At 42.3% G+C, this 16,229-nt stretch overlaps 1 protein-coding gene across 2 annotated transcripts in view; it reads left to right on the forward strand.

The window, feature by feature from the left end:
• The window catches only part of ITGA9 (integrin subunit alpha 9), a 226,437-nt gene that overhangs the window by 24,073 nt on the left and 186,135 nt on the right, over positions 1 to 16,229 (forward strand). For both annotated transcript variants that reach the window (XM_072853606.1, XM_072853607.1), the window contains exons 5-11: positions 1,276 to 1,343; positions 3,671 to 3,800; positions 5,345 to 5,430; positions 8,078 to 8,146; positions 11,383 to 11,520; positions 13,698 to 13,803; positions 15,279 to 15,373. In XM_072853606.1, coding sequence (XP_072709707.1) covers positions 1,276 to 1,343; positions 3,671 to 3,800; positions 5,345 to 5,430; positions 8,078 to 8,146; positions 11,383 to 11,520; positions 13,698 to 13,803; positions 15,279 to 15,373 — 692 coding nt within the window. The remainder of the gene's footprint in view (positions 1 to 1,275; positions 1,344 to 3,670; positions 3,801 to 5,344; positions 5,431 to 8,077; positions 8,147 to 11,382; positions 11,521 to 13,697; positions 13,804 to 15,278; positions 15,374 to 16,229) is intronic.

Genomic DNA, 16,229 nt, shown 5'->3' on the forward strand with positions numbered 1-16,229 from the left:
AAAGGGGGAATGAGGTTGTGTGTGTGTGTATATATATATATATATATATATACACTGTTTTGAAAAAATTATATGAGAAGGCAGCAGTTTATAATGAATTCCTTTTGGTCTTCAATAAGATAAAATGCAACTCAAAAGGAACTTGCTTGGTTCCAAAGAGGCAATGTGCTCGTTGATTTCATTAAAATTTTTATCATTTAGCAATGAGTTAATGGTGCTTACTTGGGGGGGGGGGGGGGGGGGGGAGGTGGGAGGGTGGTAGGAGGAGGAAAAAGTAAATTCAAAATTACCAGGCTATATGGTGAATGTTTTTGGAGCCTGAATTAGTGTAATATACAGGAAGTGGCAATATGCTGAAAATAATGCTGTGGAAAAAACCTGCAAAGGTTCTGCTAGGTTTCAAATGCTTCTAAACTCAAAAAAGTGTGGATTAGGGCAGGATGGAAAGTGATTTTCTTTTTTTTTTCTTTTTCTTCCTTCCCCGCCCCCAACTTAATGTATTTCTAAAAATACTTTTTTCCTTTTCTGCAAAAAGATAAAGTAAAAATTCCCCAGGTTTGATAGGGAAAAGAATTGCTACATAAAATACAGAAACAAAAACTATAGTGATGCTGGTTGGGTCCCCTGTGAACCGAGAGGTCTGAGCAGGTGGCCATGAAAAGCCGCAGACCTGAGCATCCCCCAAATGAGACTGTTGTCTGATCACTCAGAAACGCAGCGCCCTCTCCTCACTCACCGCCTCCCTCCTGGGGCCAGTGTCCTGAAGCATCCCTTCACCAGAAATGTTTACTGGGGCCTTGGTGACTGTCATTGTAGGGGGCAATCACTTATTTTTCTGAGGTGGTGACAAGCCTGGGGATTAAACCTCCTGGCGCAGGGTTGGTGGCATGCAGGCATGGGCATCACCTTTTGCTCCCCTCCGTCCCAGCTGTGTGGATCTAGCTGCCAGAAATAGGGGTTTCTGCCAATGCACCTTTACCAGGGTGATGCTGCTGCTGTTATCATCATGTTACTGTGATACTGCTCACTTAGCAGCTCCCTAGGCAGCATGCTGGATGTCCCCCCGCCCCAGTTTCAGGCCCCTTGCTTTCCCCACGATGTGGGTGAGGATGCTGCCATGGTGCACATTGGTGGCAGATCCATCAGTAAAACCTGGGAGCTCTGCATGCTGGTGTCCCTCGAGGCTGTGCATGCAGCAATGCAGACGGCTCAGGTGGAGAGCATGTGCCATGCCAGGGATGACCACTATTTGTTTTGTTCCCTTCTCCCATCCAGAGTACAAGAAGAAGTACGGGGAGGAGCACGGCTCGTGCCAGGCTGGGATTGCGGGCTTCTTCACTGAGGTGAGCAGGGGCACATGCACGGAAGGGATGGGGTTGGCGAGCAGCTCTCCTGCCATGTGCCCGAGGAGGGGAGCCCCGAGCACAGCTTGGACAGTGGGCTGAGTGCTGAGCATGGTCCCTTCCTGCTAGCAAACACCCTCCTGCCTCGTCTGGCCTCCCGGGTGCCTGCATCTTGCACAATGCCTGCCCAGTGGTTCATACGTACATGCATGTGTCTCTCAAGGTCTATGGACAAGAATGAATGAATTGACTCTGGGAAATGTCCTCAGGGAATGTTTTTATTGTATACATCCCAAAACTTGCATAGAGATATTTCTCTGTCTAGTGTTAACTCTCTACTTTAAGAGATGATGTAAAACAGAATGGTTTTGTTTATGTATGTGTACATGTGGGTGTATGTATCTATGTGAATATGTATCTACACATGCACATACATACATAAGATAAAGACTTTTTTTTCAGTTGTGCTTCAGTTCTTTATTTCAAAAAGATGGAGAAAAAATAGCATGGTAAAATATACGCTCCAGAGCTGTTCTAAATACCAGACCATGTTCTTTCCTGGACAGAAGTCTATCAGCCATGTTTTAGTTATGTCAAGAATTAATTTGTTCCCTTATGTATGTATTGATATTTTTTGGTAATGTTTCAGGGTTGGGGGTTTTTTTGTTTGTCTTTGGGTTTTGGGTTTTTTTTTTCATGTTTTCCTAAGGAAAAAAAAAAAGCTATTTCAGTGTCAGGTTCCTTGTTACTGTCATGTCAAGTATGTACTCATTACTAATTATACATGTGCTGATCTGTAGAATTTATTGTCCAGGCTGATATAAGCAGAATAAAAGTGTCCTCTCTGAAATGGCAGAAGGTGATTTCTGAGTAAACTGGGATGGCAGGCAACGTTGCCATAGTGGCACTGTCTGATAACTGGATGTTCAGCCAGCAACAGCTGTTTCCTGGCTTGTCTGCTCTCTCCAGCCTGTTTCTGTTCCCATGCTTTAAATCCTCCTTTGCTACCCTAGTTCAAAAGATATCTTTGAACTTTCATTGCTTCAGCCCGATGGCAGCTCACTGAGCAGGAAATGCAGATAAATGGCTTTTTGGGTCAAACAGGCAAGCCCCTACCATATATTCAGCACTGCTGATGGTAAGTCGTTCCTGCCGGTAAATGATCCCTTGACCTCAAGGGCATGGCCCCTCCCAAGGAAAAAAGCTGTTGCCAAGCATGTCCTGCTCTTTGGTTGGGTTTGCAGTCCTGTCCCTGTAGTTTTATTAGGAAAATCCCTTGTTTAACATCTCCCCTGACTGGAACTGGTCACCCAAAGGGATCCTGGGCGTGGGAGCATTTTCCCACAAGGATGGAGTTCACCCGTGGCCTTGTACTGGATGGATATGTGAGGCAAAGCAGCTGTCCTTGTGTCTCCTCCAGGGATGGAGAATTTAACCTAGGCTTAATACTTCCCAGGCTTAATTTGGTCCCTTGCTGGAGGTATTTAAACCTGCATCCAGGAGTAAGGTTTCCCCGCGAGGACGCTGGATGCTTTAGGGCAATCTCTCTTGCATGCGAATATACCTTTGATTTTGATTCAAAAGCATTATCCATGAGTATCTGTCTACCTTTGGATGCTGGATCAGACTTTGCCTGATTTCTAGTCTTTTAAAATCCTGAATCGTGCTGGGTGTCTGTAATGAACTATAGCCAGGTTGTCTCTTGAAGAGCAGAGTGTATCTGAGGACAGAGCAAGGCAAAATGTTCCAACCGTGACATAACGCACACCCTGCTTGTTGAGTGCATGGCAGCTCTTTAGCTTCATAGTTGCAAAATCAAAATCCTTTGTGCTGTACCCTTCATGATAGGTTGGTATAGCATGTCAGCCAGCATTGAGGCACAGTCTGTAGCTGAGTGGTGGGTCTGGGTGGGCTGGGGCACTTCTGTCACTTAGTGGAGGTATTCAGGTCTTCTGGAAGATGTTTGGGAAATGCAGCAGGTGGAGAGAGATTTTTGGGAGGACTGTGTTAGCAGTGGTAAGTTTGATAGTAAGGCTGAGGAAGGTCTTTCATTGAAGCGGCCAAACAGCTGAGCAGAAGTGGGCCATAAAAGGGGAGACCATGTGTTTCTAGGGTGTGTGCTGTGACCTCCATGTTTGGGAAGAAGGATATTCTCTACATGCACACAGAGTGGAGATTGTTGTAGATGGGCTTATAATTGGTGTTTTAAGTTAATATCCTGTCCCTTCTCCATTACTGAGTAAAGCATGAATTTTTGTCCAGTTTTGATTGTTACTTATTTTTTTCCCCATCCTTTCCTCCACACCCTTCTGTTTTTCCTGTTGTAGGAGCTGGTCATCATGGGGGCACCAGGATCTTATTATTGGACAGGAACTGTCAAAGTACTGAATCTCACTGACAACACATATTACAAGCTGAACGATGATGCTGTGATAGCCAGGCGGTACACGTACCTTGGTAAGCAACTCTCTGGTGCTCACTGTGAGAATGGATTAGTCCAACAACGTATTTCAAGGCTTTGATGCTATAAAGTTGATACTGATTTTTTTTAGTGGTGTAGAGTATTTTTATGAAAAGCGTGAAAGGAAGAACATCTGAATTAAAGAATATTCCATTTTTGTTTTCTTGTTTTAAAAAAACTTTGCTGTAATTTTTTTGACTAATACAGAAAATGCATTTTGACTGAAAAGCAGGTTGGATGGTAGTGGGCCTCCTACATTGCTGCTTTTGCCCTGTGACGGACAAATTTTTTGTCATTGGTTAGGCTCTGTGTCTGCTTACACCTGTTTTTAAAATGGGTACAACACATAATTACAGACTGTATATTGCAGATACAAATTTATTTCAACAAAAATAGCACCATGTAAGTGAAGTAAGTTTCACAACAGAAGGAGGTTGTGAAAGGATTTGCTATAGGTTTGAGTACATCTTTAACTCAGTTGTTTTTACTTGCTCTAAAACCAGCTAATGTCCCAAATAAACTTAATTTAAAGGCCACCTAATCCCCAGTGCCTAAGACTGTTGAGACCGAGAAGGCATTTCAAACAGTCAGTAGTTTGATATTGTTTGACTAAAGACTCGCGCTGACCTCTCTTTTTCCCCTTAACCTTTAGTCTTAAAAAAAATACCTCTTGGAAGATGCTGCTTGGCAATAGCTAAATGAGGAGCGTATATACACATATTTAAGGATATAAATAGGTTTTGCCACTGACAGACCTGAATTATAGTGTTTACCATGTAGACAAGAGTCTCATAATTTACAGCAGAAGACAAATACAAGACAACCTTAGAAGAAAAGCACTCTACTCTTCTTTAGTTATTATATATCATTTTAATGTATCAAATAAGACTGAATCTTTGATCTCCTTCTTTCAAATACACTCTTTCTTTCTTTGATCTATCTTCCCATTTTTCTTCTTGCCTAAACAAAAATCTTTTTAAGCCATTAACTTCTCTGACCTCTTTGCCTACTGTCCTCCGCCTTCCCTCCGACCAAAAAGGCACGTAATTTTCCAGGCCTTCCTGGGCAGTGATTTTAACCAAAGGAGGATACTTCTGTCTGGTCAATGTGGGACTATCACTGTCTGATGTGATACTTTCTCTGCAATGATGTGGTTTCTTTGCTCTGTTTGTGTGTGTGCCTGTTCCTGCTTTACCGCTTCCCTTTCTGGACTTGCAGTTACTGAACTGCTCCCCATACCTGTTTCGCATGTCCCTTGCTAAGCTCCACACACACCTTCCTTCTCTCAGCTTTTGGAAGAGTATTGGAGGGCATACTGTTGTTTCCCACCTCCGTGAGCCCTTGAGCTGAATATTGGCACATCCAGGGCAGAACGGTTGCTAAACGCTAACAATGCGCAGCCCAGGAGGAGTGGTGAAACCCAATGAGCGTGATCCAGCTGGCTGACCCTGTTTCTCAGGCTCTTTCCTTTCATGATGCTTTATTTATTTATTTATTTATTTCCTCTCTCCTCTCCCACCCCACCCCATCTCCCGCTCAGGATATGCAGTGACAGCAGGTCATTTCTCTCAGCCAACTACCACGGACATTGTAGGAGGAGCTCCCCAGGATGGAGGCATTGGAAAGGTGCGGCTTTTTGTCAAACAATAATGTGGTCGGATGCAACAGGGAAAAAAAAGTAATATTGATGCAGTTCCCACATGTCTGAGAAGCCAAGAGATTTTTGCCTACGGGGTAGTTTTTGAGCATTGTGTAGGGGAGAGGTGAGCTGGTTTGAAGTCATCAAATTTTCTCCACCTCTTCCTCCTGGTGCCTCACATCCCTCCTCCCTCTCTTTCCTCTATCTCCCACCGAATCCTTAAAAGAGATATTTTAATATGACACTGGCAACGTTTATTTCACACCACTTCTGTTTAGGATTTGTGACATATAGGTATCACTTAAACCTTGCCTGGAAATGAAAAAAACTTGGAAAAGAGAATTTGTATTCTGCTTTTTTTCTTCATACGTTTGACAAGGCTTTGCATGTGGACTGTTTCAGTATTTACTTCAGGGTAGCATCTCTAATAGCATGAAATGCTGTTTACTAGGCGATTTGATGTCTCTTTTAAAACTTCATAGTATGCTGATGTTTAGTGGATTAGAATATGGGTTTCTGCCAGCTGTACTTAAAAATCTTGGTGATAGGCTCTTGAGAAGCAAAAAAGAAAAAAAATTATTTTCCTGTAGACATACATATGTTTGATGTCCTAAAGATGTAAGCAAGTGAACAGCTAGATGAAGGTGGCTGGTGAGTTAGGTGTGCCTGTTTGTTCCTGTGTCGAGTTCCCAGCTGCTGTCAGGAGCAGGGTGAGGGTGAGCGCTGTGACCCCTACACACTTCTGAACCAAAGGTGGAGAAGTGGGAGTGGGGAGAGAGAGGGAAGGGATGTAAAGGATCTGCTTTTGCCCCTCTTTCTTCAAAATATGGTCCTTTCGGGGCCTGCTGCCACAATGTGCTTGAGCAGAGATGTCCTGCAGCCCCCTTCTATCTTGCTCCATGTGGCTCTCCTGCTACAACATTGGTTGTAGCCATAACTCGGTAGGAGTCACAACAATAAGGAGTGAGAGGTCTGCATTACCAGCAACACTATCCTTTGGTTTAAGCAGATTATTTCTGGTAGTAACAGTGTCCCAGGAGGAAGCAGTGCAAATGGGGAAAAAGAATAAAAGTAGAGGATGAACTTGGTACATATACCTGATCTGGCATGACTAGGACATACGGGATATAGTAGCAGCGCAGTGGCTACTGAGAAGACGTATATGGGAAAGACAGTTTCCTTATCCCAGGTACTCTGTTACAGCTGCTCCAACGCACCTTCCTTCCAACCCGTTTTCTCTGTGGAACAGATTTAATTTCTGTACAAGGAGGGAGAAAAACAGCTGCTAACGTGAGATCCTTGAGAAAGCAGCTGGCCCTGTAGTTTAAAGACTCTTGCTTTAGTTGCAAAAGCTCCTGTTATTCTTCCTTGGCATGGGATGTAGGAAGCAGGAATGCATGGCAAAGGGGCGGTAAGAGGTGTTGAGTACAGGACATTACACTGAGCAGTCCTGTTGTGTTTTCCACACTCTCTAATAAGCTAATCCTTTCCACTTCCCTGATAGAAAGTGATTAGCATTGTCACACTCTTTTCACTGGAGGTAAAGCCAAGACAGTTAATGAGATGGAGTAATTTCTCCAAAGTCACTGGGAGTGTCATTAGTAAGACTGGGTTTGGAGTTGTGACACCTGGCAATGTGCTCTTGCTGCTAAATATGCCACTGCAAGACCTGGGGAGTCCTTTATATCTAGAGCAATTCTCCACAGTAAATCTGTGCTGTGTTCTCGGCTGAAAACAGCTTTGAACTCTGTCTCACCACCTATTAATAACTCACCACATATTCAACTATGTCAAGTGCTTGGCTCCGCCACATGGCCTTGGAAGTAAGGGATCCTCTGTCCTGCAAACTGCGTGAGCACCTGCTAGGAGGGAGCCTGACAAATGCTGGAGAAGTCTCAAACGCTGACTGAGCCAGCCTTTCTGTCAGAGAGTCTCCTTCTACAAACCATGTGTTTTAGGTCTTAAATTTTGGTACAAGATCTGTTACTGAATTTGGATCAATACTATTAGCCCTGAGAGTTCTTGGTAAAACTGTTTCTCCCGTGGAAACAAGCAATGAGTAGACTATGTTTGAATAGTTTTCTGATTTACAGATTGTTTCAGACAGAAACAGTACAAATGCCTTGGGTGGTCTGATTGGGATTTCTACTCTGACCCTTTGCTAAAGCATCGTGCAGTCTGCAGTGCAGTACGTGCAGGCACGTGTCCCTGAGAAGGGAAGGCTGGATAAGGGAAGGGGGGAGCAGGGTTATGCCTTCTCAGCCTTTTGCCCAGCTCATTTCCAGGCAGTCTCCAGATGCCACCTGTTTGAGAGTTGGACAGCTCCTTTACTAGGTGCTTTTAAATACTGACACGTGCACAATGTGCGCATCCACGCATGCACACCAAAAAAGTAGGCGACAAGATACTATTCAAGCATTTCTCATTATAAGGAAGAGGCCTGTATTCATCATGGGGAACTCTATGCTTTGTCTTTTAAAAGAAGACTGAGCAATAAAGTGGTCATGAAATTGGATCTTGGCAATAGCCATGGCCATGATCATGATTTAGATATTATTTAGAAAGCATCAATGCTCTACCATTATGTGCTTCATAATTAGTATTGATTAACTTTTTTCTTTTTTCACTTTTCAGGTTTATATTTTCAGAACAGACAGACGATCAGGCTCTCTAATAAAGATTTTTCAGGCTTCAGGAAAAAAGGTGAGCTTTTATGTACGTGTGTTTTCTTTTAAGGGGTAGAGAAGGGGGAAATAATGGCAGTGTCATTTCAGAGCATCATTTTCATTCCACTGCTTCATGAGTTGGAAGCAAATTCTGTTTCTTCTTGTCCTCTTAGAAGAGCTAAGCCTATTGTACAGACCAGCCATATGCCCTTTCTCCTGTAGCATGACTACAATGTCTGCTCAATGCCCATGTGACTGAAATTAAAGGTCTTGCTGAAAATTGTACTAGTGGTTCTCTTTAGCCTTACATAAATGTAGCAGCAGCTTCTGCTGTTGCCTCCTGAGACGTGGGACATGGGTGAGCCTAGACGCAGAGATTTTCTCTTAGTAGATGTTACTGGGAGATGTGAGTAGGCTGGAGCTTAGTTTAATACACAAAGCCCCAGTCGATTTTTCTGTGTCCTGCTGTGACAGGGCAAATGACAGAGTTACGTTGTTTTGTGGAGGAGCAACTTCATTGCCTCAAGAGATGATGATTTCCCCCTTCCCGCCATGAATCAGTCCTGCATTTTGCTCTTAGGACTCCTGTCTTAGACCTGACCCTCCCCCCCCCATGAAATTTAGTGAATGCTAGTGAGATCCAGTTCCCCCCATGCGATGTGTTTGAGTGGGGAACAGCATTTGCTCTTCACTGGAAGCTTGCTGGAGATGTGTCGCGGGGGAAACAAAGTGGACAGTATGTCTAACTATAGGTAACAACAAAAAGATGTCTTATTTGGGAATAACACAGTGACAAAATGATACCCCTTACCTGGGGTTGCCTGTGTTTTTCTGGAAGGAGAGGAAATACAGAAGAAAAATGTTACTGGTGGCTTCTGGCTTTAGGAAGACCTGCCACCCTCAGAAGGTTCTAAAGTGTTTGACTGTATCATCAAGTTCGGAGTGTTAGCATGTTTTGTTATTTTTTCCCAACAAAACACAGTTGCAGTCTTTAAAAACATGCCTGTAACGGGAAAACTGCAAGGATGTGTAGGTGGATGGTGTGATTTGTATTTTAGGGCCTCTCCAAAATTTGTCTTTCTCTGCATTAGCAGAATTGCAGACATCTTGAAAGGAAAAGACCTCCCAGTTCATCCAGGGCATCTCCTGTGTTTGATTGCTTCCTGTTCATTTCTTTCCCTGTTGACTTTTAAATGTCCCTAAGGATGTGCTCCTGGAGATCTATTCCTCAGACTAATAAACAGAGCTATCAGGAAGTTTCCAGAGCTCAGCCAAAAACTTTCCTTTTTCAATTTAATTGTGTTATTCTTATATGTAACTTAACTAATCAAGTATTTACATCCTTCAAGTACTTCTAGGCTGTCATCTCCTCCTTCTCTATGAGCATCTGTCTTCTACAAATTCTCTAAAATCCAGATGAGAATTTTATTTTAAAGAGAAGGCTGTCCTAAATCACCCTTTCTTTTTTTTGTGATTGAAATATAACTAGACGTGATCAGCAATGAGCACTGCCTGGAAATGAGCTCTCACAAAATGCTGCGGCCTTCCCAGTGCTGTGAAAGTTCATTGCTCTGACATTCTTGTTAGACAGATGTTAAAAGCAGGCCAGTTTCTTCCTTCCCCTTTTTATTGCTGGAGGCTGAACTAGGAAATCAAATGCAGACAAGAAAAAAGAAAATGCACTGCCTTGTTAAAAATGTTAAGTGCACAAACTTCAGGTTCTCACAGCACCATGAACTCACCCACGCTGCAGACGTACCATGTTGCAGTTAAGTAAATAATAGCCTTTCCCTGAAAACTGCCTGAATACATAGTGAAATGCTTTTCATAACTTTCACTCCTTACCCATGAGAAATTTGTTTTAAAACCTTAGTGGATTAAAAAAAAATAAACAAATAAAAAATCCACAAGGGAACTTAAGCTACAAAATAACTGGAATCAAATGATGTTTGAGGTCTGACCTTAAACCCACACAAACACAAAAATCTGAATTACAAACTGAAACTCTATCCTTAACTCACCCCACTATATATATTTAGCAGCTTTTAAATCTTATGGACATCATAGAATAGAGTTGCTGCTGCCCATCTCCTAGCATGCCCAGTAGCTCTGCTTCATGCAGCTAAACTTATCAGGTGTGGAAGGCTGTGGATCAGAGATCCGCAATGAAGAATGTAAAAGCATGCGAGAAATGCAATTCATTCTTTTTAACCTAAATAATTATTTCTGTAACCTCAATTTTCCCTACTATGTAAACAGCTCTCAATTTCAAATAAGAAGTAGTATCTTTTAATTTTTCCTTTGGAAGTTGCTTTTAATTTTGAGACTATGGTTTGTAGTTGGTCTCAAAGAGTATGCCTTGTGGTACCTTAGCAGAAGTGGATGAAATAAGGGTGGAATATAATTCTTGCTTTTGGTTTCCTTTTTGTGTTTAAATGTGTTTTGAAATTTGTAATGTGGGTGCTGGTTGGGAGATTGTTAGCATTTAATGTTAGCCCCTATCAAAAATGATGTAATGTATTTTAAATGTAAATTAATGTATTTCTTAAATGTAAGCAATTAAGTTTTATCAAGCAGTAATAACTGGAGATTGAAAATGGCTTAGTTTTTTTGTGTATCAACTGAAAAGCTTTTATTGAAAGTCATCTTTCTGTGTCAACTCACCTGCTTGTACATGAGAGGAAAGGCTATAATCAAACCCCGCAACCAGTACTGCTATTTGAAGGTGATTGATACAAATAAGATACAAATAGAACAGTGGAAGATAGTCCACAATCAAGAGGTAATTTTAGATGCCTCTTTTCATGGATACCTTACCCCTTGCCTATTTTTCTTTTTTCTTTTCTTTATTTCTTTAAGGTATCCCCAGAAGATCTGTGGTACCCAACTTCAAGTCTTTTTAGGAATTCTGGCACTGGGCGTGAATAATCACTAGCCAGGATTTGGTTTGGGAAACTTATTTCACCCCTTCCTGGTTTTAAGCAGTTGACAAGTGAAAGCTAGTCTAAGAACGTTCTTTAAGTGTCTCACTTAAGCATGTCCCAGGGTATAAATTTTATTCTGTTTGTAAAACTTCCAAGTTGATGCACTGTTACAGTAAAGTGTTTAATTCCTGCCAGAATTATCCCCTAAGCTTTCTCTGTAGGAGTGCTTGTGAGTGATAAAGCAGCAAGTCATCATTTGAAATAATAATTAAAAAAACCACGCCTAAATGATTTCCTCCTGTCTGTGGGCAGATACTGAATGCTTTGTTGTGACTCGGCTTGGTTACAGATGGGCTCTTACTTTGGCTCCTCCTTATGTGCAGTTGATCTGAACTCTGACGGGTTGTCAGACCTGCTGGTCGGAGCACCTATGTTTTCTGAGATCAGAGATGAGGGTCAAGTCACAGTCTATATCAACAGAGGAAACGTGAGTATGTACAGGAGATGACTTGCTAAGGGATGAGGGCGTGGGTCCGGGCAGGGTAACGCTAATGTCCTTCCAGCACTGCTTGGTGAAACTTGATGTCTCAAATAGTGGGGCTCTGGATGTCTCTAGCAGAGCATGAAGTAATGGAAAACTCCTATGGTATCATGGCTTCCCAGACACCAGCCCACATTCATCACAAAGCTGTGAATCTTTCAAGGAGGTCTGGGAAAGTTTCTGGTTTTATGTTGAAACTTGGTGGTATTTGTGGCTTTACATGAATTTGATGCCAAAACCAAGTAAGAGTCAGCAGCTTTGACTGAGTTTCCTTTGTGTTTTGGGTGGTCACTAGGACCTACAAACAGAACACAAATGTCTGGGGATTTAGGAGACCTTGTGAAGAGAAACCAGAGATTGAATTCATTTTATCTTTATATTATGCCCCGTATATAGACTTAAGGGGAAATTGATATCAGCTGGTACTGTTGGATTTCACATGACACAACAACAGTCTTGGAAAAGTCTGAATTTTCTTGCATAGGCAAAACAAGATCATTTTTATGTTGTATTTATAGGAAAACAATGGTTGTTTACGTATTATTAAGTTTTTAATATTCAGGTCCCAAACCTGCTGCCTCAAAGGAGGAGTTGTTATGGACTAAATGAAATTTGTTTGCTTCATCAGTATTTTGTGAACTTTAATGTATGGAGTTTGTTTATGCTAGACTTAACATTCACCACAAGTCCTATAGGCAGCATTTGGGAGACTTCAGGATTGCTTTTTGTGCCATTTTATTTTCTATTATCGCTCCTCCTTTAAATGAGATTTACTTTTTTGGTTTGATCCACAGGCTGTCCCACTTCTTATATTGCAGTGTTGCTGCTGGGTCCTCAGGATAGGGTCCAGAATGCCAAGCAGATAATAGCCAACATTCCCTGCTCACAGTGAGAGCATGCATGAGTTAATTTTTATCTTTTATAAAACAGTCAGGAAGCTAGTAGGAGTTTCTTATACTCCTGTAGCAAGAATTACTTGCAGGAGCAATGGCTTGCAGGATTGTGGGTTTTATTTTGGGGTTTGGACATTTTAAACTCTGTTTCATTCTGCAAACACCATTGCTTAAGAGGTCATTGCAGCGGGTCAGAGAAAACTGCATTATAATACAAGCATGCATAGTGATGCTAGATTTAATATGCTTATATTTTCCCCTTTCCTGTGAGGAATGCAAAGAAATGAGTCGCACATACAGGCCTGCCTATCTCCTCTCTGTTGTGTTTCAATTTCATTATGTGGGATTTTCTTAAAGTCAGCAACTCCCCACAGCCAAGAAAAAGATTTTATTACATGTTCCAGAAGGCAGTTTACTCTCATTCACAACAGAAGCAAAACCAAAACAAAACAACCCTTGAGGTGGGTACAGAGTTGGATTGTGTAACTAAATTTTGTTTTCTTGTGGAAATGTTCCTTTCCCCTTGAGGGAAGACTCCAAGAAACTAAAGCTTATATATCTGACCAGAAAGTGGGTGGGCAAGAAATACCAGATCCATATAAGGCTTCTCATGGCATAAGAGTACAAAGCTACTTTATTCTGAACTTTCCTCTGTCTCTTTATTTCATTAAGTCCCTATCCTTATTTTTCATTTCAGAAGGCATTTGGGGACTTTGCTTTAATCCTTCTGTCCAATACTTTAAAAGTTTTCAAATCCAATTGCCCAAATGTTCTTTGCTTAGGGGAAAATTCTCCTTAACTGGCTGGGGTTTAGCTGAATAAGCCTGGACTGAGGATTTCACTCCTTGGATGTAATCTGCCAGTAGAGAAGCTCCAGGCTGTTAAATTTTAGGCATCTGGAAACTTTCATGAGCTCACCAAGCCCTGTTGACTGCATTTAGTTACATCATTGAGTTATCGTTTAGTTAATTTAGCATTTTAGTTATATCACTCATGCGCTCCTTCCCCTCCCCCCCCCCCCCTTAAAACTAAAAGACGGAAGATGGTTAAAAAACCCAAATAAATTAGGTTTTTGGTACCCAGGTGATCCGTGTGCAGTGAGAGCGAGAGTCAGACTGCAACGCTGCCCCAGGTGCTTCCTGCAGCACATGGGCAGCTCCTGCGGGGAGGGCTCGCCTCGTCCAGGGGCCGCACCATTTCCCTGACCCTGTTTTATCTCCTACTTGCTAGGGAGTGCTGGAAGAGCAGCTCATCCTGGATGGTGATGGCGCCTACAACGCACACTTCGGGGAGAGCATGGCCGCCCTTGGCGACATCGATGACGATGGCTTCCCAGGTCAGTGCAATTGCCTCCTGGGCTGTTTCTCTGGAAATGCCAGCAGGGCTGGCGGCACTGCTGGTCTTCTCCCATGGCTGGGTGCCGCATGGCATCCATTGCTCCTCCATACCCGACCAGCACCTGGGCTTGCGCTAAGGATAAATGTGCTTGCGTAGGATTTTTCTGCTAAAGCCTTTTGTAGCTGATTGTCCTTGATGTGGGTTTAAGTCCATATTCACACAACTTGCACCCCAATCTCATTAACATTGCTTTGCTTTCCTTGCTGTTGCATTTTCTTCTTTCCTGTACAGTTTATAAATGGCTTTAGATACCCATGCCTCAAACAAAACAGAAACCTATGTCTGACTTCTTTCTTCTTTCCCATTTCCTTATGTCTTCAAGCCTTTCCAGTTTTGTTGACATAATCACATTTCTTATCATGAAGTGTAATTAAGAAGTAGCTTCTCACTACTGATAGCATCTACTCTATTAATAATTTCTCTCCTTTGCTTTATTCTACCCCTGCTCCTTTCGTGGGCCGCTCAGTGTGAGGCCCCATGCTGTGATAGCAATAGGTGAGAGCAAAGTGTTGATGCTGGCACGTTTTCTGCCCTGATTTCTGGCAGCGCAGATTAAGGACTTACAAACAAAGGCCGACTTACGCAGTGTGTGTCTGGATTTATTTCTTCCAAGCCACTCAGGGAGCAGTATCCCATTAAGCCTAACCCAACCTCATTTCAGGTTGCCCTCACAAATGGTGGGCATGCTCTTCCTCTGCACTTGGACATGCATTTGTGTGTTCTTGCTGCTGCTTGTGGTTCAGGTGTGGTGATGGAGAGACTGCAGAGTGAGTTGGATCAGTCAGTGGGTATGAAGCCATCGGGAAGAGTTTAATTTTAGCAGCTGTGTAGTCACTAAATCCAACTAGGAGAGGAGAACGGGAGGTGGGATCACTCTTTCTGCAGGAGTTTGCAGTTAAACTGGATTAAATGTAATTTGAAAGTGCACCCTCAGCAGCCTTTTTTTCTTCCTGCCTATCCATTTAATATACCCAGCCTCATTTTGGAGCCTTGGATTTTCAAGTAAACTTAATGTAGCACTACAATAAATGTTTTGCCAATGCTGTCTTGGTGCACAAAGCTAATGTTCCCCTGGGTTGGAGATTTTGATATTAAAGGATTCTAAATTAACTTTTTGAGCATGGTTGCTGGTTAATAAATACACATTTTCATAACAAGCACATGTTTCTAATCAGGCACAACATAGCCACATGCATGTACAAATTCATATACATTTGTTTATTTTTTTAAGTTTATCTTAACCTGAGCTCTTCATTAAATCAAACAAGTTCCTTCTAGCCAGGTTCACATGAGCTGCTGATCATCTTCGTCATGGGGAGCTATTTTTCTATGGATAGCTGGCTTCTAAAATTGGGAAAAAGTTGGAATAATGGAATGGATTGTGAAATGTTTATAATCTGTACTGTTTTACAGATGTTGCCATTGGAGCGCCTAAGGAGGATAACTACATAGGAGCAGTGTACATTTACCATGGGGACGCCAGTGGTATTGTACCTCAGTACTCTATGGTATGTGACACTATCATTTATGATACCTATCTGAAGTCACTGTCCCAGGGCCTGCAGAAATAAACCATATTTAGGGGTCTCTTTATAGGTAGCCTTATCATAGCTCTACATCCTTTTCTCAGTCCTGGTTCGAAGATGGCTTCTCCCAAAGTTAGTTCCTATCTATGCTGTAGGGTAAAATCATGTTAGTCAGGAGCTATTTTTCACTGTCTTTTGTTACTGTTATAAGCTGTAGCTTTCTTCTTGAAGCAAACGAAGTCTTGGGGTTTGAATGTCAGTTTTTAGAGATAGTACTGCTGCAGAGGAGAAATGAAAACCCTGGAGAGGTTGAGCATACAAATTATGGAGAGGCCAGTGGGGAGTTGGGAGGTTGCACTTTCTTCCAGCAGAATCAGGCTTAGTGAGAAGGAAGAGGTACTAAATTTTCTTTTCTGCCCCGCAGAAGCCTCTTTACCCATCTTGTTGGCCCTCTCCTTGCGATGTGACAATATATCACAAGGCTGTTCTTGGGTGCCATTCCTCTGACCATTATTATGAAGTAAAATCTCAGCTGGGATATGCTATAGCATCTTGTGCAGAGATGACACAATGCAATTTAGCTACTGTAGCCAGGCAGTATGGCAGGCAGCCATTTATCAGACAGGCAGATAAATTTATGCTCATGCTGCCCAACATGTGTCCCCTAGTCTCTGTCTAGCACATTTCTTTTTTCAGGGAGCCTGAATCTTCCCTTCCTCCGCGTGTTTGAAGTTCTGGTTGTTCTGTTTGTGGCTGGGTGGGATCCTTCACAGTAAATCAGTTTAAGCAGAATTAAAGAGTTTAGTGGTTATATTGGAGACTCTTCTAACAGACCATA

The sequence above is a fragment of the Ciconia boyciana genome, chromosome 2, assembly GCF_034638445.1.
Source record: "Ciconia boyciana chromosome 2, ASM3463844v1, whole genome shotgun sequence".
Classification (NCBI taxonomy): Eukaryota; Metazoa; Chordata; class Aves; order Ciconiiformes; family Ciconiidae; genus Ciconia; species Ciconia boyciana.